This window comes from Pteropus medius, unplaced genomic scaffold (assembly GCF_902729225.1).
Source record: "Pteropus medius unplaced genomic scaffold, Ma_sr-lr_union100, whole genome shotgun sequence".
Classification (NCBI taxonomy): domain Eukaryota; kingdom Metazoa; phylum Chordata; class Mammalia; order Chiroptera; family Pteropodidae; genus Pteropus; species Pteropus medius.
Window position 1 is genome coordinate 244,834 of NW_024354499.1, and position 22,275 is coordinate 267,108.

Sequence of the window (22,275 nt, forward strand, 5' to 3'; positions counted from 1 at the left end):
TATAAACACAACAGCTAAGTGGGTGGAAGAGATCTAAAACGACTATGCATCCCAGTTCTTTTAGAATGCCTAAAAGGTGGGCATTTCGAGTTGTTGTTTTTTGGACAGAACTTTTAGCAAGTACACAGTAAATCTCAGAAGTGTATATTATTTAAAGCACATGCTCTCACTCCTCTCTCTCTCTCTCTCTGGCATTGTGAAAAGACTTTTTAAATTTTAGCTGTACAAAGGGGGGAAATCATTAAAATGTAGTTTGTACCATTACATTCCCTTATTTGTCATCTTTATGGCTGTTCTATAGTTTTCATTGCACCTTTAATGGTAAGCTTGGTCAGGAGAGGTGAGCGGGAATGTGAACATACTTGGCTGCGGGTGCCGCTGACAGTGTCTGCTAGCTGGGCTTCAATCCACGTCCCTGTAGATTTTAATGTCCCCACAGACTGCTGGCAGCCTGCTTCCAGCTGTGGCAGGCATGATGCAGTGAATTGCTTTTGAATGTTCTTTACTCAAATAGGCAGTAATTACAAGCTTAAAGAGGTTTAGTGGTCCAGTAAACTACATAATCACCCCTGAATTAGCCCGGGCTCATCAGTTGCAGTCCAGCAAGCTCGAGTCTGCTGTTTGTATGCAGCCTTGATCACATAGCAACCTGATCAGCAGGTGTGGAACAGCCAGAGTCCCCCATAAACACAACTGTCTACTGGGGACAATGATCTCTAATGAGATGAGGCTACACCATCACTGTAATTTAAGTAGGAAAATTAGCACTAGAGAATGAGTACCAGTTCCAGTGGTCTTTAGTCATATTAGGAGCAGCACGGATTCTCCATCTCTCTCTCCCTATCTCTAGCTTTCTCTCTTTCTCAAAAAATCTTCTCACCAAATGTACTGTTTTTGCTTCTAACTTATGGATACTTTATTCTGTACACAAGAATTTTTCCTGAATATTTAATGATGGACAGGGCATCTGTAAAGGCAATACTAATTACTGTCAACAAACTCATTGCAAAATGGTCTCATTGTATTTCATCTTCCCTGTATTTTCTCTTAATGGTCTCAAAACCTTTTCACTTTGATTTTTAAAGTGGAAAAGTGTTCTTCGAGTTGGGGATAGGTCACTTTTTAGCTGGCATATTCTCTGAAATAGTGATTGTGGGTTGTATGTAATTTGGAAAAGATCCTTACTTTACTGGAGTTTGCCACATAAATCAGTCATGAACTTTCTTTTCAGAAAAGTGGTCTTGTATGATGTGTCCTTGTTTTGTTTTATTTGTAAAAGTGAACTTCTTGGGGAAGAGCCTGTATGTCAAAAACAGTCTTCTTTATCCTTTATTTGGTCCTGTGCTAGGTCCTGTAAGACAGAGATCTTAAATTTCATTATATTGCAGTTGGAGAGTGAAGGAAACTTTTGTAATAAGTAAGCCCAACAACAACATAGGGTGGATTATGGAGAAACTAAGGGAGAATTATACATGCTCACAAAGACAAACCATAGCACCAATTAAGAGCATGGGATATTTGGGGTCAAATCCCAGTTCTATCCTACTTGCAAGTAACTTAGACTCTTTGCCTCAGTTTCCTCATCTGTAACATAAAGGTAAAAACATTTATTATCTCAGAGTCTTGTTGTAAAAATTAAATGAGTGAATATATAAAGCACTGAGTGAATATATAAAGCACTTATAAAGCACTGAGAACTTTGCCTGACACAGGGTATAAATGTTAGTTAAAGAAAGTAAATAAAATCTGTACTGTTTGAGGATTTGTGAAACTGAGAGAGAAGAATGAACAATTATTGAAATGCAGCTGCTAGTTTTCTGATGTTTCTCTAAAGTCATCTACTTATAAATGCTAGTTGAGGCATTCGAAGCATTTCTAACTTCGACAGCACTCATTCATTCAGACAACAAATATTTATTGGGCACAGGACTGGGCTAGTTGCATTGAAAATGGGAATAGGATTCGTGCTTTTATTAGTATTCTACTACATTGAAATGGTTCCAAATGTAATTTAAGTAATATTTGATTAAGAATCACATAAGAAATGAAAGTAATTAGCAAAATGAAAACAAAAACAAAAACAAAAACACAAAAACCAATCCACAATTTATTTCAAAGCAGACAATTTAAGGCATATTGTGTGTCGTTGGATGGAATAGCAGGCGTTTGTTTCTATGACTCTTAAAGACTGTTCTTGTATATAGCCTACCATCATTTCTGTATTTATAACAATGCTACAAGCACTAATAAAGTGATGGATGTATTAGTTTCTGTTTTTTGTATCTTGTAGCAAAATTTACTGTTGCTTCCATGAACAGAACTGAGTTGTAGGTGTAAAAGACATACAAACACGTATATTAAAATAATAGCTTTTTCATAAAATGAGTAGTAATCATCATATATATTCATGATTAATTTATCAAGAATGAGTGGGATTTCTCCTCCCATCATTTAAAAAACAAAATAGTTTGGAAGTGAGTTTTCCCAAATTGTATGTTACCACCAAGTTTCAAATCCCAGCTCTACTACTTACCAGCTATGCGAACAGCTGTTTGTCTTTTCTGTGCCCAAGTTTCCTCATCTATAAAATGAGTATCACAGTTGTGCCTACCCTATAAAATTTTGTGAGGATCGAATGAGTTAACACATGTGAAGTAGTTGGAATAATGCCTGATTTCTTAATACATGTGACCATTATGACTTCTACCCCCATTACTAATACTACCAAGCTGAGATTGATGAAGTCTCTTTGACTGGATGCTGGAGGGAGAATGTGAGGTGAAGTTCTGGTTAACTAACTTTCACCCTAGAGCTCCACCCCCACCTCTGGCCGTTTACCTCCAGGGTTGGTGTGTAGGAGAATAGCGACTCTGTCCTGGATCAAGGCTGTTAGAACTGCAGAGAGACATTTAGTCACTGCTCACCACAATTAATATTTTGTTCGTGCTCTACTATAATATGTTTTTGGTTTTAAAATGTTTATCTCATAAAGGGAATGAAGGAATAGCAAAGAAACATCAATAGCAGTGTAGACAAATGGAGAAAGGGGAGGGCAAACCTGGTCCTAGAACTGAGTAGCTGTGAGCCCTTGTGCATGCGTTCTGCCCTAGCCAAGCCTCAGCTTCCTCATCTGTGAAATGGAGCTGAGCCCAGTCCCTACTCATGGAGGTCATCATGAGTACATGAGACGATGCAGGTAATATGTTGGTCCTACCGACAGAGTTCAAACAATCTATCATTTCAAAAGATTCAAAGAGGACACGAAAGTGAAGCACGAGTTTTCTCCCCCATTCACACCCCAACCCCCCTACGCCTCCCACCCTGTTTTTCTTAGTGGCCTTTTTGTGTTTCCTTTTATAGCTATGGTCTCCTACTAAGAGAATCAATATCCAGGGAGTTCATTAATAATCATAACCATTCAAAATAATTTTAGCACTCTTCATGAATTTTAATACTTCTAAGAGGAGGATGTAAGTAATTGCTAATTTAGAGTCAGAATTTTGTCTTTAATGCATATACTTAAAAATACTCCTGTAACTGTAACATATATATGTATGTATGTAGTAAAGGATAGATCTAAAACATTGTTATTATTATAGAATTGCAAGCAACTTAAAAAATCCCCAATACAAAGGACTATGAAATCCCTTCATATAAATATTTGTCTTTTTTATTTAGTGTTTTTACTTCATATTTAGTTGATATTTATAAGGAATTAAAAGATCAGGTAGGTGAGACAGACAAGGCATTGTAGTATTGGCCTATTTTAATTGACGATGAAATAATCTTTTCACCGCTGTATATTATAAAGATAGTCTCGTTAACACAAAAGTAAAGACGCTATGAAATATTACCCAGTGTTCAGCTTTTCCTTCCACACTGATGTCATTTTCATGCAATAAGATCAAGTTTAGAGATTCCTACCTACTTCCCTACCTGCACCACCTCCACTAGCAACTTCTTACAACCACTGCAAGATATACAAGAAATCGGAGGGATTGTCTAGAAAATGGCTTGACTAGGCTTCAGAAAAAAAGTAAGTGCCGAACAATCAATAGGGCGCATTGAGTCTGAGCGACTAGGAAATCTGGGAGCATTGGTGGAGAATTAAGAAAGCAGGTCGAAATCCTGTGACTTCACTGATGAAACTCCAAACGTGTTTGGCTTTTTAGCCAGTACGGACACCACGGTTCTCTGGATACCAGCGTGTGTGTGGATGCAGAACTCAGCTACTATGCATTCAGGCTATGTTCTTCGACTGCATGGTGCACTGCTTTTGTAATGCAAATGGGAGGCACAAAGTGTCTCTTTGATAATGTGCAGTCAGAAGACAAAAAAGCATTCACTGAAACAGTAAAACTAATTCATAAAGCTGAAAGACAATAGGGAAGCATTATGGATTTTTTTAAAAGGAAAAAGTATCCTAGATCAATGTAATTGTCACAGTGTAAGCTATTCATAGTCAATGCATTCGGGGAAAATGGCAGCAAGTTTATTTAAAGTGGGAGAAGTTTTTAGAGGAAAAAAATTTATGTTATGCTAAACTAATATAAATATATTTGGTTAACAAGTTTCTGTTTATGCTCTTAGACGTCACATGTATAGCTGGTTGTTTTTAATCTAGAGTCGCAATATTCCCCTAGTGACAAAAACTCAGTGGAAGTTTTAAAAGAACACAGAGAGCTAATGGTTAAAAGCCATATGGTAGAATTTTTTTTTTTTTTTTTTTTAAAGGGAGTATCTCTCCATCACATACCAGAGTTTAGCTCAAGGTCAACTTATATTAATGCATTAAACTTAGCTGTGGAGGAGGCACAGGGCCGGAGGAAAAAGGATAAAAGAAGTTCCGAAATTGTTCTTCCAACATATTCAGCCAAGCAACAGAACATTGCCTTGATAAGGGTTATATTGGACAGTTGCCATAATTCCTCCTGTTAGATCAGCTCCCCCGGTACCTATTCCCATACCTTTTAAAGTATAGCATGTAACATTTTGCTTGAAAATTGCTTCCACCTCTATTGCTTTGTTATAGCTGTTTTGCAGTTTCGGTATAGAGGCAGTTCTGTGTCACAAGAAATTACTAATCTGAGGCTTGAGAAGGGGCAGCGTAGCCTTCCATTATCTCACCAGCGAGCTCTGTACAGGATTATTTTCAAATTTTCTACTGCCATTACAATGTGCTGTTAGAGTGGGCAAGGCAGTGAGGGAGGGAACGTTATTGAAACTTGGTTACCAGGGTAGATAAGATAAAGTTCATCACTGTCTTGGCATCCACATTTGCAGTCGGGTGGAAAATTTGATGAAAGGAGTACATTTGGTCAAGGATATCGTTAAGATATAAGGCTGGACATTTTCCATCTGTGTGTACTGAAGAGTTTCTCTTTTCCCATTGATGCTCATCTGAAAGAGTCTGCTTGATTGTTTAAATAAATACGTTTTCTTCCAATGTATTGTAAACTTGTAAATACTAGACAACCAACATCAGAAACTCCTCCTCCCATCCCAATCCCAAAGAATAAAATTGGAATTGTGCAGAGATAACTTTCTTTAGAAAGTCGTCATTTTCTTTCTGTCACTTTCTATTCTTTGGGGCTGGTAAAATGACAGTTCAGACTTAACTTTTACATAAGCTATTTTTAGATTTTTTTCAGACATTCTTTATTTCTATTACACAAGGCATACATTCCAGGAATTATTTTTTTCTTTGGGGGTTATTAAGCAATCACTGCTATCCTGGGTCATTATTAGAAGTCGAATTGGAGATCTAGAAACACGTGAAGAGTGGCAAACAGTTTATATTTCAGCAAGAGACTTAAACTGGAAAGGAGAAGTCAGGGTGTTGATGATTGAAATAATGATGACCATTGTATGAGTTATTTCCTTTAGCTGGGGTTCCACTGCCCACAAGCGACTTCTTTTCCCTTTGAGTCCAGCATCTCTTCTCTCCCCAGCAGGCCAGCCTAATACATGTGTGCAGGTTTAATGCTGGAAGGGAGGGTCAGCTTTACCCATACATAATCACTGTTTTATGGCTTTCACTCATTCCTGAGGTGTTAATGCAGATCAAATGGGAAACACTCGAGAAAGAACCCTTGCAGCTACTGCACTGCCTAGCTCTCCCGGCTCAATCGTTAATTCTTATTGTAAGATCTAAAGGTAATTTTGTTTGCTCTCTTAATGCGTTGCAGTTCTCCCAGTGGCCCTTGCATATCCTTTCTCAAATTCCCATCTTGATCAATTGTTTGCAAATAATTAAGCTTTTAAGAGATAATGGCATGAGGCTAATGTACACAACAAAGGAGAGGTCTCCTGCCACTGTCTATTGGACTGGTCAAATTTGCTTTGATATCCCAAAGTGATTAGGTTGATTGCTATATCTGGCAAGTGCAATCAGTCTTTCCTTCACAAGAACCTACTGGTCTCTCTTAAACTAGTAATCTTGCCATTGAGGTGCAATAATAGCAAAGGTGTATAGGAGATTGGCAAGGGGTGGCCTATACCCTTAGTTGCAATGGTTTGGAATGAATTTCTCGTTTTCTTCCTTAAAATGGCACTTTTCTTTATCCCTTGAAAAATGACATCTACCTTCACCCATCTTAAGGCCTCATTAGCCCTGGGCAGAATGCAACAGGACTTTGAATGCTTTTATAGTAGCCTTGCCTGCAGCATGTTAGGTTTTTGTCAAATTATTTAAAAAAAAAAAAAGTCTACAAAAGAATATCTCACACTGGTCACAAAAAGCTTATCTAGTGATGATGCATAGGAGTTAAGATATTTGAACACATAGGATTTCAGTTAAAAATCTAACTTCTTTGTGGATTTTTGTCTGACTGTGGATTAAATACCTGAAGTCATGGTTTTCGTGTGATTCTAGCAATTACAGATTTTTTTTTTTTCAGGGAATTGAAAGTTTGCAGGACACCAAGGCCAAAAACTATGAGAAAGAAAAAAACCATTCAATTGACCTACCATAGACATGAGTTTAGATATTTTGTTGATACCCTTTTCCCCTCTTAATGATGACCAGATTATTGTGACATTTAATTTCATCCAGGCTCATTCATTTCTATTAAAAAAAATATCCTGAATAACTGAAAATTGTTTAATGGAGATAGAGTGCTGGGTCGCCATAGCTTGAGGCTGCCTTGCAATTATGCTGCATGAAATTAGACACAGTTTGTTCCAATTACTTAAAATCAGATCACATGAAAAGTGACAGAGGGAGAAAAAGGGTAGAACTTTTACATTTTATGATAGTTAAATTATGAAATCAGAAACTGCATGATATGAAAAAAAAACCAATCTAAATTTGCACTGAAATTTTGAGGGCCATATGATTGCTCTTTGAAGTTGTAATGATTCAGGTAATTTTAATGATCCAAAGAGAATTTTCCTGACACCACCAGCATAAATAAAATGTGAATTCCATTTGCTCTATAAGAATGGATCTAAAACTTGCTCACAAACAGGCATGCAAAAATACTCTTGAAAACACAGCACAAATAAATGACTGTGACAATTTTCAATTTTCAAAGTAACTAAAAGTAAATGGCATAAACATTAATTTTTATCCAGTTCTGGTCATAATATTATAATAGACACAACTAACGAGACAGAGCAAAGGTGTTGCCATCCAGCTGTAGTGAAGAGAGATTGCTGACATATTTAGTAATTCTCTTGAAAATCACTGAAAGAGATTTCCTTAGGATCTGCAAAACAGTAAGCAAATTACAGAAAACATTATAGATTGGCAAACAACTTGTGTATATCAGTCTACAACTTTATATAACAAATACAGTAAGTCCTCACTTAATGTTTTCTCAATAGATTCTTAGACTTTAATCAAAATAATATATACCGTAACCAGTTTTACTCTAGGCTAATGAAATAATCAAGAGTTACTTTCTTACAGAATCTCATCAACATTATAACGAAATGACATTGAGTGAAACTTTATTCAGTGGCCTGCTGTATTGCCAAAAGCTGGATAACATTTGCATATTCTAAAACCAGGCTTATATTCTGTAAGAATTGCTAACATTGGTAACTTTTAACTTTGATGGCTCTTAGAACTTCAGATGACAAAATTGAGGATTAGAAAAGTTATCCCTTGTTCAAATCTCATAGTGAGTAGCAGCTTAATTTATATAATCTAATGGGGTCTTGTATGCCTATGTATAGCTCTTCAGCTAGTGTAGACATAGAACTACTATATATCATGCCTAATTCAGTATTCTATTCATAAACTAAGAGATTCATTTGGTTTGTATTGTATGGCGAGCCTTTATGCAGTGGGAGTTCTGTTTTAAATCTAGAGTAGCGGATGGCTCTTAGCTCAGTATCCAATCATGAGATTTTGCCTGTGATGACTGGCATCATATTGAGTAGGGAGATTGTCGCCTATGATCTTAGCCTATTATGAGGTTTATATTCTTCTATTTGAAAAGAGTGGGTCGACATCACTTTTAGGAATAAAGTAAGGAACATAGTGTTGTGGATCTCAAATTAGATTGTTTATAGCTCTTTTGGGCTTTGAAAATTTTTTATTATACATTTTGACGTTACATCTACGTGGTGAATATCTGTGTATTATTGGCAAGTCATAGCCATTCCTTTATTCCACAAATGTTTACTGATTTTCTATTATGCTGGTCAGGGATTTGAGGATGGTGAACAAAAAGGACAAGGGCTTTGGAGCTGCTAAATGAGTGGGAAGAGACACCAATAAGGAAACAAGCAATCAGAACGAGTGCTTCTGAGAGCAATGCCTGCTATTGGGGGAAAAAGAAAAGACTGATGAGAGAGTGATAAGGTGGGCTGGTGGAGAGTGGGCTAGGTAAGGCCTGCCATTTGAGTTGAGATGTGAAAGTGACATTGTCACAGGAGCCTGAGTGGTATGGACAAGGTCGGCATGTTGGAAGAATGGAAAGGAAGATTGTGTGGCTGGGCAGAGCGGTGGGAAGGGGGTGAGGAGAAGGTCACGAAGTCTGAGAGGTGGGCAGGGCTGGACAGTGGTGGGCCTTGTTGCAAGCCATGGTAAGCAGTCTGGAGGTTTTCGAGCTGGACCCGTGCATAGAGATTGTTAAAGGTGTCTGTCACATTTCTTGTTCACAGTGAGTCTTAGACACAGGAAGGGAAGCAGGACAATCACTGAGTTGTGTGGCTGCTAACCATGCCTTCTCTGGTCAGTTTCCTCACCTGTAAAACAGGAGGGACAATGGATTCCATTTATGTTCCTCAAAGGGATATAATGGGGATTAATTACCATCCTGTCCATAATATACTTGGAGCTCTTTAGAGAAAGGCACTATATTCCATGAAAGCAAAGCCTTATTCTAATTGTGTATTTATTGATTAAGTGACAATCAAAGACAATCCTTATGGGAAAAATTGCTACATCTCTGCTCTCCACAAAGGAATCTCATGTGCATAGATATAGGACATATTAAACTTACATATAAGAGCATTAAAGTGGTCATTAATGAACCTTCTTAGCACCTAATCAGGTATTATTAATGAAATTAAAAGCTATGTTAATTAACATTCAATAGACCAGAATTTAGTTTCCAGTGACACAGATAGTTAAATAGAGAGTAAGGGATGCCCTTTCTCACTCATAAGAGAATAGACAGTTGACTATCAGAACATTTTTTACCTTGGGAGAATTTATTGGGATGCGGTGTTTCAAACTAGCCAGGGTCTCTGCAGATGAAAACCGTGTCCTCAGCAGCTCTCGCAGGCTTTAGAAATGTATATTTCAGATTTAGATATAGTTGACTATTGAGTGAAAAATATTTGTACCAAAACTAATTTCAGTAGGATTCTAAACATTCTTACAAAAAGGTATGGATTCCATTTTATTATCTAATCCTATAATACTTTTCATCCTATTTTATGGGGAACATAGCTGGGCTTATTTGTAGCACACAAAATATGCTGGTCTTTGACCTCATATTGGCCTACATTCAGAATCCCAGCATGTGTTGACATTCAGATATGGAAACGAACTTTGGTTGAATTTTGTTTGTGCTTTTCAGAAGAGCTAAAATGAATAGTGGTTTAAAAATGCGCCTACTTTAATTTTGATATTTGCAGTAATATGATGTTTGGAGAGAGAATGTCATACCAACAAAGTGCTTAACTACTAGGGATCACAGCTGAAACTTTTGGTCCAAATGGTTCAGCTTTAGAAATCTATGGTTCTAATAAAAATATTACATCAAGGTGGTACATTTTTATATGGTCAAAAGGGCTGGTCTTTATTATAATCCTGTGAAGTACAGTAAAGACCACACTGAACTTCCTGTGTTTGCAACAAATAAACCTGTTAAAGGATAAACTCAGTATCAAGGTTCTGCAAGAATCCTAAGTAGCTATTTATACACTTCACTAATCTTTGTAATTGGCCTGTCTTTTACTGCCATTAATTAGATGATGTAGTATTCCATTAATAAGGGTGACACACCTCAGCATTTTTACCTTTAATTATAGACTTCACTAGACACTTAGGTTATTGACAAAATAGCCTAAAAATTGACTGATGTACACATCTCTCTCTTTATTTATTTATTTTTTACAGAGCATATCTGTTTATTTTTGAATTCCTAGCCCCTACTGTTGACCTGACATGTGATATGCGCTACCTTATCTGTCCAAAGTATATGAACATACACCTAAGGTTTTTGTTCTCTTTCAGCACCCTTACCCTTCTGAAGAACAGAAAAAGCAGTTGGCACAAGACACGGGACTCACCATCCTTCAAGTGAACAATTGGTAAGTAATTTGGCTTTGCGTTTATGTACAATCTGCTTCCTCCTCTGGCAACCTGCAGTTAATGTTTTGCATTAAGAAGACACACCCAGTTGTTGCTATTTTTCCTGGTGGCTTGTTGATCCAAAGGTGAGAACAAACTGTAGAATGATAGATGAGAGCGCTTGATAGTATGGAAAAGAAAATGATGTATTGCTTTCCACCTTCTTTATGAACTGGCAACTTTTAGGCATAGTACATGTCAGTGTTGAATTCACGTTCACTGTGGTTCTGTAAATGTATCTCTCTCTATGGCTTTTTTGCCTCCTTCAGGATAATGGATAGAAAGAGTAGTATCATCCTATTTCCTATGAAACAAGAAAATCCACCATCACCTATCAGTCGGGTTTTAAATTCACTGAATAACTCAATTCAGTTAGATTTTGTCAGGGCTGTGCATTCAAGGTTAGGCCCCCTTTTCCTCTTATCACCTCTCTGGAAAAGAAGAATTAATTATGTTCCTCTTTTGAAGTTATTCAAACTCTGATGTATCTCTGGACTGTGCAATACTGTTTCTAAATAAATGTTTAAATTCCTGATTTGTGGAGAAGCTGAGATTATGTACCAAGAACCAACCAACAATATTCTGACTTAATATATGGTGGTGTGTGGCAAGGAGGCTTTGAGAAAGCGTGATTTATTACCCTTTGTGAGTGCGCTGAAAGCTAGGTTCGTGTAATCACCCAGAGCTAATGTCATATTTGAAGGATATTGAAACCCAATATCCTCTAAAACTAAGTGTATCTAATTAATTGTCCTAATATTTTTAGATTAGTGTTTATGATGGGGAAATCTTATCCTCTTTGAAGCAAAATCTAGAAAAGACCCAAAGCCTGGCTGGGGGAAAGGGAGCACTGGGAATGCTAGTTTACAGACAGAAGTATTTCTTTCTGTTCAATAAGTGTCAAAGATGAATATTACAGAACCTCTGATTACATGGCCTCATCCATTTTCGTGAATACATTTGTTCCTGACGTCCATTGCACCCACATTAACAGACCCTTCTCTGTTTGAGAGCCTGGGAGCCTTTGGGAGAGATTTCAGATATATTAAACTCCATTACAGAAAATGTAATTTCTGTCAATATAATCCCATGTATTCTTCAATTTAGTATTTTAGAGATAACAAGCTACTTACAATATATTTGCCTTTGGAGGATTAATTTACAAAGTGCACTATCTTCAAGACACAGACAGACTCACATAAGCATTGCTTGTAAGGGTTATCAATTTCTATGACCTTAGTACAGCCTTGGGAGATCAATTTTTGCAGCCCTTTTAGTCAAGTGGATAGGGAACCAATGGAAGACATACTATACCTACATGTGTTACTAGGAGTTGTGTGGCTGCTGAGGTTTTTTTGTTTGCCTATTTTTGCCTGCTACTGTATCTGACTTTTCAAGACTGTTGATACTACATATTTGAACTTAGTTTTCAAATTGTTCTGGACATTATTATAGGGTAGACCATTGATTTTGCATGCATACCTAAATTCCTATGTAGGTTCAAAGTTAAACTGTTGGTGAGGCAATTTTAATACAGTGGAGGCTGTATAAAAGTCCTATTTCTCTGCGAAATGTTCCTACTTGAGGGCCGAGGAGTGGCAGGGCAAGCTCTAGTTAAAGAAGGCAAACCACTGCCATTCAGGTGATCTATCACACATGCCATCTCTCTTCCTCCTCAGTGTTGCTAGCAAACTCCATTCATAAACATACATTGTTACCAGAGAACAGATTCCAATACCAGTTGCTTTCCACAGGTGGACAATCTTATCTGATATTGCTGTAGATGCAGGGGGCAGGCGGGCAATCCTGTGACACCGAGCAGTGTGCGATTGTTATTTTCCTAGATTCTATGCACAGTGATCACATCTGACTTCCTTGCGTTTTGCAGTTAGAAGGGGAAAAACAGGACCTTAAAAAAAGTCATAATACATACCATGTAATAATTTTTCAAACTACAAGCGAACTTTACCCTAAACTCCATACCGATATTCAATTGTGCATAGTAACATAACTTTAAAATCACTTTTCCTTAGTTATGTGGTATGTAAGCACAATTCTGTTCCCAAGTGGCACTGTGTAATGTGCACCTGCTCTGTCTACTTCTATATGGAGTTGGAAGTGACTTTTGCTTGCACTTCATTGCGTTGAATTTGGCAACTGTTTCAACTCTAACGACTTTGTGCTAGAGGATTCCGCTCCAGTAACTAAAAGTTGTAGGAGATAGTTTCTCTAAGTTTGATGAATAATGACATTTCCAAGTTTGATTTGAGTTTTAATGGTTTATTAATTTTCACACAAACCTTCTTTTTTTAAGGAGTCGATAATAGATTTCTTTTTCTTTAGGCTTTGAGTAGGAAATATGATGCAAAAATGGGGAAACCCAGATGGAACTGTATTGATATCGAATATGTCAGAGAATCCTACACTGTGGCATACTGGAAGACTAAAAAGTAGCAGAACCACTAAACAGTTTTCATTTTACTTTATCATAATAAAAAAATACACAAAGCTTTTTCGAGAGCTTAGAAATACTTTTCCTGTTTTGAGCATCAAGCCCAGGTTACTTCCTTTGGGAAATACCAATTTAAAAAATCTCCATTCGTATTTTAGAATTTCCCTTTCACTTTATTTAGCCACAACATTTAAAAGTGTGTCTTCCTTCTTGGATTTCTTAAAACTTGTTAACACACATGTTCATTTTGTACAAACTATGAGTCAGTGTTGAAGAGATTTAATAAAATGCCGAAGGGCAGCTTGGGTGTAGATCAGTCATAATTATTGGCAGCAACATAATGTATGGAAACACATTCTGAAAGTGAAAAATATAAACTTATGTCTAGTTGTTAGCTTGTCATAGAACCCCTGGCTGATAAAGCTTTAAGTTAGGTTTTGACTGAAAAATGAGATGAGGAAAGTTTGGTGTGTTGTAATGGTTCTTTCATTCAATTGCTGAACTGATTTTCTATTTATTTAATTGACGTAAGCGGTATACGCTACCCGCCTTGGCTAACTAAGGTCAAAGCATATGGAATTTGGGGGAAGAAGAGACAACAGAGAGAATTTAAATAACAACCTAAATCTAAAAGAACAAGACAGGTTTGATTAAGAGAAAATTTGGCTTAAAAGAAGTAACTTATAATTTTTATATTTGGCTTACCTACTAGAATGAAAACAGAGATGAAGAATCTGAAAATGGCTGGTATTAGTACTTATAGGAATTGGGTCCTGGGGTGGAATGTGAAATTTGTTGGATGAGAAATCGTAGGACAAGTCTATGCCAATAATTTTTTTGAGAATTGAGACAATATGTGAATAATTGAGGTAAAATATTTTTACCTCAATTATCTAAGTATTTGAGGTAACTGCATGTTTTTTAAAAACCAACTTCCATAATTAATTGCCTAAATATTTCAATCTAGTATGCCGTGGTAGACTTAGACTTGAAGCATAATGATTTTTGAAATATAAGATGTGCTATAAATTTATGTATTTTTCTTCCTTTGTTCCCTCACTCCCAATTGTGGTTTGATCCAAAAATGATAAATAATAGCATTTGAGATTTTGTCTTTTTGTTTTTCTTTCATTGTTGTCGTGGTCGTGACAAATATTTCTATTACATCCGCAGTGAAAACATGTTACTAATATGTTGAATATCTTAGTCATTTAAATGAAACTTTTTAAATTTTGAGTTTAGATGTTGTTTATGTCTTTAAATATTTAGGTAGAACTTTAAAGAAAACACACAGTCAATACTCGATTGTTTTTTTCTCCTGAATACACCAACTTTATTTTTTATATTAAAAATGTGAGCGCGGAATGGTCAAATAAAAGCTCCCTTATATGTTTTCAGAGCAATGTTGCAGACCTGGGAATTCCATGTGATGAAAACTTGTGCCTGTGATTGCATCTTATTTGCTGGATGCCTCCGACACTTCCTGCCTCAGCAGAGTTCTAGCCTAGGGTGTACTGAATAAATTTTACAGTTTCTTTGTTTACTACTTCTCATCCAAACACTTTCCCATTAAGGCCTAAAGTTAAATGATTATTCCTTTACGCTCTGAGAAGGCAATATGGATTTTAGGTGCAAAGTATAGAGCGTATGTGAAATACAATATGTACGTGGAGAAAAAAATTACTCTCCATCAATAGGGTGCATAAAATCCCGGGGAGCATCCGAACATCTGAGGTGACACTTTATAGAACTATCGCAGCTCTTTACTTCTCAGATTTAGTACATACACTAGCTTTTCCTAGTTACTTCATTTACTGCCTTCAAAACTGCAAAGCATTCAGGCATCACTTCCCAGTTGTTACTAGGAGGGGAAAAAAAGTAGATTTATGCCACTGACAGGTAAAGATATAAACTTATTTTTTAAAAATAGGATCTCCCTTATTATAATAAACAGATTTGACTGTTAAAGGTCAGGTTTCTTTCTGAGTTATGGTAATAATGTAACAAATACTTTTATAAGTAATCAAAGGTCCTGTAAATACAGGTACCTGTGTAGATGTAAATGTTAAAACATTCACAGATTATCCTTTCAACTTCTATGATCTAAAAATCAATAGAGGGTCATAGGGTTTCATAGAATTGCTCTGCTTTTTCTTCCAACATAATTTAATAATACATTTTACAGATGTTGTTTAAACATTAGGCACAGATTGTTTTGTCAATAAAGCTAAGCAGAGGCATGACACAAAAACAAGAAAAACAGATGTAAAAAAACAAGGCACCATGCGAGAGGCACCGGGTCGTTTGTTTGTTATTCAGCTAAAAAATGAATGTGTAGGGTATATAGTAATATTCCTTGCCTAGGAATCACCTAAGAATGGAACAACTTCACACACAAAAGGTAATTTTATTAAGCAGGTGGTTTAATTTTTCCCTTAAGAATTTGAGTGCCACCTACACTTAAATTTAAGGTAGACCTTATAATTGATCAATGGAGTAACAGGAGCAGTATTTTTTAAAAGAAGAGGAAAAAGGAGATCTAAGTAGAAAAACTCTCCAGAACATTTCAGAATGCATTGTTGTTCTCCGAGACACAGTTAATTGCTACGCTTTTCACCTCGAGTGTCAATTCTAATAATATTACCTTTACAGCCACTTACTCTGGGCTTAGATTATAGCAATCAGTAATACTCACTAGATAAAATACTGTCTAGTTGCTCATAAGAAAATATTGAAATCAGTCAAAAAGTGTTTAGCTTGCATATTGCCTGAGACAGAGCTGGCGGGGTGCCAGGCAGGCAGGGTGTTACTAAGAAAGCTGAGCAAATAGCTCGCAGGGAAAAGAGCTGTGAATTTAGAAACCTTCAGGTATTGTCATGTCAGAGAGTCTTAGGAGTTCAACAGAGACACTGCTTTTGTCTGCAGATTTTCAAAATTTACAACAAACAGTCCTCTTTGAAAAAGACTGCAGTCTGTTCGATATACTTTGTTGGAAGTTTTACCACACCAGTTTACTCAAAGCTTCTCGCCACCGCCCACCCCTGCTATGTTAAATCACATCGTTCCTTCCTATTATGAAAGATGGAAACTCCTGAGGAAGGGGAAGATGTTGGCATACTGGGATGGATGGAAAAACCCTGCCCTTTCTACCAAGGGACCTTGAGTCTAGGTGAGAAGAGAAACAGGAAGGTGCCGGATGTAGGAAGGTAGATTTGAAAGTCTAAACACTGTTTTGTGTAACTGCTGTTTCTCCTCTAGCCCGCGTTCAGACTGTTCGTGCGCTTTTTCAGGATAAGACAAGAATGTGATGCCTGAAGTTGAGAGTGTGTACCCCCTGAGGAAGTGTTTCAGGACCACTTAGGGTTGGAGTTCAAGTGAGTGAGTTGGGAGGTTGATTTATCCACCGTGGACGCAATGTTTCTGAATACCTGTGGTCCCTTTCAAGTCAGCAAAACCACTGGCTCGGTAGTTGACTAAACAAGGTGTGCAGACCAGCAGGACTTGTGCAAGTCCTAATTAAGCTAGATTTGTTGTTTTCAGTCTCTTGGCACAAATATTTGGTCAGAGAAATGGAAAGAACTCCCTCCGTATCACACAACCTGGCAGAGCAGGATCTGACTCCCTTTTACCTGCGGAGAGCATGGGAAGTGAGGGGGCTGAGAGGCATCAGGATCAAGGCGGAAGAGCCCTGGCATCTGCAAGTGGCCGAGGAACAAATTCTCCTGTAAGCCTCATGACAACATGCAATTTATACAGGGCGAGTATGGGGAGGGAATGTAGGGGGAAGAAGACATTTCAAGTCAAAACATTTCATCTGTCGTCCCCACTGCTCACCAATTAGATGTGTGTCCTTGATCAAGTCACTTTATCTCCATGGGCAACAGCTTCCTCTGCCTTCGGTGGACAGGGAGGACTAATTGGCGGAACTCTAAGCCTCTTCCATTCTACAGTCTAGAACATTATACAGTCTAGAACATTAGCTTTAATATTCTAGACTGTATAATAATGTGAACTAAAGAGAAGCAAGGTGAATATTCTGAAACCGACTCTGATTCCAGCTTTACACTCTGAGTGGATAAAAGAGCAGATCCTTTGATAAAGAGACAGGAAGATTAATTAAAAAGTTGTTATTTTTCTTCATCTTAAATAAGCAAATTGAGCACTGTAAAATGAAAACTAGATGAAATTATACATTATTGCAAGACATGGAAAACATGTATGCTGTCATTTTAGGATTTATAATAAAGATAAATCAGTTGTTTTTAGCAGTGTGCTATGAGCTTTTGAAGGGCATGACAGATAATAGGCTTGAAATTTCTGAAGTTATTGGAGAGCTAAAATTTGTTTTTTTTCCTCGGGCATTCAATCTTTTTCTCCAGTAATTTTGTACATGACAAACTTTTTAGTGGGTGCATTAATAATCTATAAGTAATGGGTTGTCAGGTGTCAGTTAGATAAGATTAAAAGACTGTTTAAGCATTATCCATTTACTTCTTTGCATGCGTTTTATAAGTCAGGAGGAATAACTTTTTGAATTGTGGTTGTATGCGCATGTTGGATTTTTTTCCCCCCTCTCTCTCATTTGGCTCTACTCCAGGTGTATGTAGAACTATTATATTACATAAATCCTGCATGTAGGAGCAGATTTGAAACTCACACTACGTGAATCAAGGGGACAAATGTCTGAGCTGCGTTCTGTAAACTTATTTTAGTTTTTGAAATGTTACTTTTTTTCTTCTGAAAGGAAACTTTGTAAGGGGATACAGCCCCAGCTGAGAGGGACATTGAAGCTTTCTTTAGACATTAGGAGTTTCCTAGCAAGTCAGGTTTAGGTCTATTCTTGTCAAATCTGTCTTAAGTGTGTTTACATATAGTTTGCCTTTCTGGTATTTTCTGCTTGCACAGACCTGATCCACCTATTTTGTGTCAACAGTTGCTGAGGCTGGTGTTGGGTGATTAACCATTGAGTCCTGAAGCACGGAGCTGTGCCCACAGAGACCCCCTCTCCCCTCTCACTTACATCATCATCTTGCTTCAGGCTGCGCCTATGTAAAACAAACAGCATTTCTGAGTGGTTAAAAAGTCAGCCTGAAACATGAAAAAATGGGGCAAATGTTGCCTCTTTGTTGAATAAAACAATTTTCTCAAAAATGGAGTGGAGCCAGGGGCGCAGGGGAAGGAAGTGTTTCTGAGGGTGGACTTTGTCTTGGGTCTTGTCAGCATCGCTCCAATGTGTGAATGCCTAGAGCTTTGTGTAAATGCTTAGCATTTCGTTCTGCTCCTTTTTTAATTTTTAAGGAGAAAGAGAACAATTAAAAAAAAAATCCCTCCAACAACATGGGTGCTTGTAACTGTGGCAAGTACAGGGCTCTCCTGTTCAATGCCCTCATAGTCATTGATATTTTCCTCTTTATTTTATTTTCATTCTTACGGGGCTTTGAAGCCTGGCCCATTAAATATGGGAAATAATGAAATCTATCGGGCTCTTGACACCTGAACAATAACAAATAAACAAAAAACCTTAATCGGTTCTCATCCTTGAGAGCTCCCTTTTCCTTTTTACCCTCTTAACCAATGTGACTAAAGGACCTAATGCCTCACGAGATTAGATCCGTCACTGAAAAGGGAAAAAAATTTCCTTTCTCAAACACGTAACTCTCTCAGGCCCATGGAGGTTATTGGTCCTGGGTTCTAAATGTAACTTAGCTCAAAAATGAATTTCCTGTCATTGAAGAGATCTGGTTCAACACTGATAAAGTCACTGTTTTTCAAGCACAGTATATTGCCTAGGGATGGAAGTTAAATGCACCACGATTAAAAATATATCTATATTTATATATAGATATATAATATATAAATGTACATTTATGATATATATAAATATATTTAAGTTTTTATATTTTATATTGTTTTAATACTTTATTTCACACATATATATTTACGTTTCCAGTATTTTCTACTCTAGGATGCTAATTTAAATGTAGACCAGTAATTTTGAGGGTAACTGTCTGATGGAAGGGTTCTCCTGGCTTATATCCATAGAATATCTGCTATGGTTGACTTTATTTGATCCCTAGTTTGGGTCAGAGTTCACATGTACTTGGAAAGGGCAGGAAGTAAGGGATGGTGAAAAGCTAATGGAAAGAATTGTACGTGTCCAAAGATGTCAGATTTTAGCCCCAACAGCTGGTTACCTGGCGGTACTGTTTACAGAAAGGAAAATACAATAGGTTATGGCAGAGATTCCCATCCTCAGGTCCAAGTGGGGGTGAGATGGATTGGGGGGCCAGAAAATACATATCAGAATCATTCTAAGTGAATGTAGTGTTAAAAACCCTATTGAGAATTAACTTTGGATTTTAGTAATGCCGTTTCTTTTAAAATTACAAACAACAAAGGGATATAAGAATTTGAAGTTTATCAAAAGTGAGCCTGGATTAAAATTTTAGAAATCCTGTGCTACAGAACAGCAGAGTCCAAGACCTGGATGGGATTTTATGCATCATTTGACAGATGAGGCTCTGGGCCTGACAATGTTATGCTGCTAATTAGAGGAAGGATAGGGCTGATTCCTAGTCCAGTACCTCTACTATTCCACCATTATATATTTATTTTTTAACAGTTTTATTGAGATTTAATTCACATGTCATGCAATTTACCCATTTAAAATGTACAATTCAGTGGTTTTTAGTATATTCACAGATATGCGAAACTATCTCCACAATCAATTTTAGAACATTTCCACCACCTCAAAAAAGAAACCCTGTACCCTTTATTACTTTTATTTATTTTTTTAATTGAGATAACATTGTTTAATAACATTATATAAATTTCAGATGTACAACATTATAACTCAGTATCTGTATACTCTATTATCTGTACCCTTTAGCTATTACCTCACCCCACACTTCTATCCTCCATCCTACCAGCCCCTGGCAACCACTAATTTGCTTTCTATCTCTCTAGATTTGCTTGTTCTGGACATTTCACATAAATGTTATCAGATATGTGATCTTGTGACTGGCTTCTTTCCCTTAGAATAATGTTTTCAAATTTCATCCACATCATAACTTGCCTCATCAGTACTTCATTCCTCTTTATGGCTAAATAATGTTCCATTGTATGGATGGATATACTACATTTTGTTTATCCACTTATCAGTTGATGGACATTTGAGTTATTTCCTCCTCTCACTCTGTAAGCATTTGTATGCATGTTTTTTTGTACCATTAGGTACTTTTGAGAATCGTGACAGTATCCCAACAAACCCCTGTCTTAGGCTTTACAATTTGCAAAGCGCTTTTCATAAACATTAACTCACTCGATTTGCAAAGCACTTTTCACAAACATCAACTCACTCGATTGTCACAGTTCCAGCACCTAAGCACTATTATGATCTCAGAGCCAGTAAGTGGCACTTTTCCTGTTAGTTCTGCCACTCTTCTCACTAGACACTGCTCTCTGCCCTTGGCCAGTGTTTCAAAGTGGTAATTACGTGTGATGTTGTTTAAAGAAAAGGGTAGCAACCTGGAAGTGAAATACACATTCTCCAAACTTTCCCCCATGTGACTTAGACGCCCATAAGCATTTTTCAAAGATTTGACAAGTTCTAAGAGGAGGCCATTTTGTTAGTTTTAGTGTCTTCATTTGAAAATGAGAGATTTTTACACTTAGGTATAAGTGATTCCATTTGTATTTCAGGGCCTATAGATTACATTTTGATGTACATTACATAGAACTGAGGTTTCAAGCTTTACTGACTGAAACAGAAGTTACAGTGAACATTCTAAGGAATGGAGACAGGCCTCCCTTCAGGTCAAGTCACCTTCCTTGTGTCTTTCTGTAGCCTAATCTGGCAGGCGAAAGTAGAAATCAAGCTAAATTTTGAGATATCCTCCCTTGGCACGAGTGGAGACTCCAGGCCCAGAAAGTTTTGGGTTGGTCAAGTCTTGAGGACTGAGGCAAATAAAGGAGAGATCCTAGAGGAGGGAAAGAGTTCAGAGATACGTCAAGAGGGCTCTGGGATGCCACAACTCCATATGCATGCTGGGGCTGGTCACTGTTTTCATGCAAAAGGGTTCCAATTCCAATCATTCAATTTTATTTGGGAAATTTTATTTGGGAAAAAAGTGTATATTTGATCACAAGGTTGGCCAAAACCCAAATTGCCCAGGACATTCATGGCTTATGTCTGTTGCCCAGAATAATTATTAATAGTGTTCCTTTACTCTCAAAAGTATACCAAATTAGATGATAAATCCTCTGGTCATTCTATTTATAATGGAGATTGGCAGAAAATTAAAATTCTTATTAAATAAATATATTTTTCTATAATATTTAGGGAATGGGTAGTTAGATGGAATTTTATTGAATTTTTGTGACTTTGGGAAAATCAGAATTTATATGAAAAATGGTTCAGCTTAAACCAAAGAGAGACACATCTGTTCTCTGAAGATATTATTATACCTATTTTAACTTTTTCATTACTACAGGAGGTTTTTTTTTTTGTTTATTTTGTTTTTTACCAATTATTCAATTATTCTTTGTTCTGATAATAATTTTAATTCCATATATTTTAAGCAAGCTGCTATTTTTCTTATATTTACATGGTGATACAAGCTCAAATTTGGCAAACTGTCTGTCACATTTAAGTAAATATTTTATAAATGTCATTTTGTTACCTATGCTTTATGTCAATGGATACTTCAGATATTTTTAGCTATTGTGTATTTCTTATGCTGGGTCTGGTGAGATATCCCCACAGTCTATTCTACTGAGTTTTGAGCCTAGTGCTTTAGTGATCTAGCAGGTAGCAGATAGTAGCGAAAAAAAATAGAGACCCCCCCTCCCCCGCCCACTAAAGAAGCCACTCTTGCTTTGAATCAGGTCAGGTTAAAGGATTTAGCAAGTTTATATATTTTTAGAATAAAAAATCATTTTATAATTTGCTTTTTAAGGCAAACTTTGTTGTATATAACCAAGTGATGAAATATTTGGCATTTACTTCAAC

General features: G+C 36.9%; 1 protein-coding gene across 2 annotated transcripts in view; it reads left to right on the top strand.

Annotated features, from left to right (window-relative positions):
- MEIS1 (Meis homeobox 1) overlaps positions 1-22,275 on the top strand; it is a 128,639-nt gene that overhangs the window by 94,369 nt on the left and 11,995 nt on the right. For both annotated transcript variants that reach the window (XM_039852792.1, XM_039852793.1), the window contains exon 9: positions 10,697-10,773. In XM_039852792.1, coding sequence (XP_039708726.1) covers positions 10,697-10,773 — 77 coding nt within the window. The remainder of the gene's footprint in view (positions 1-10,696; positions 10,774-22,275) is intronic.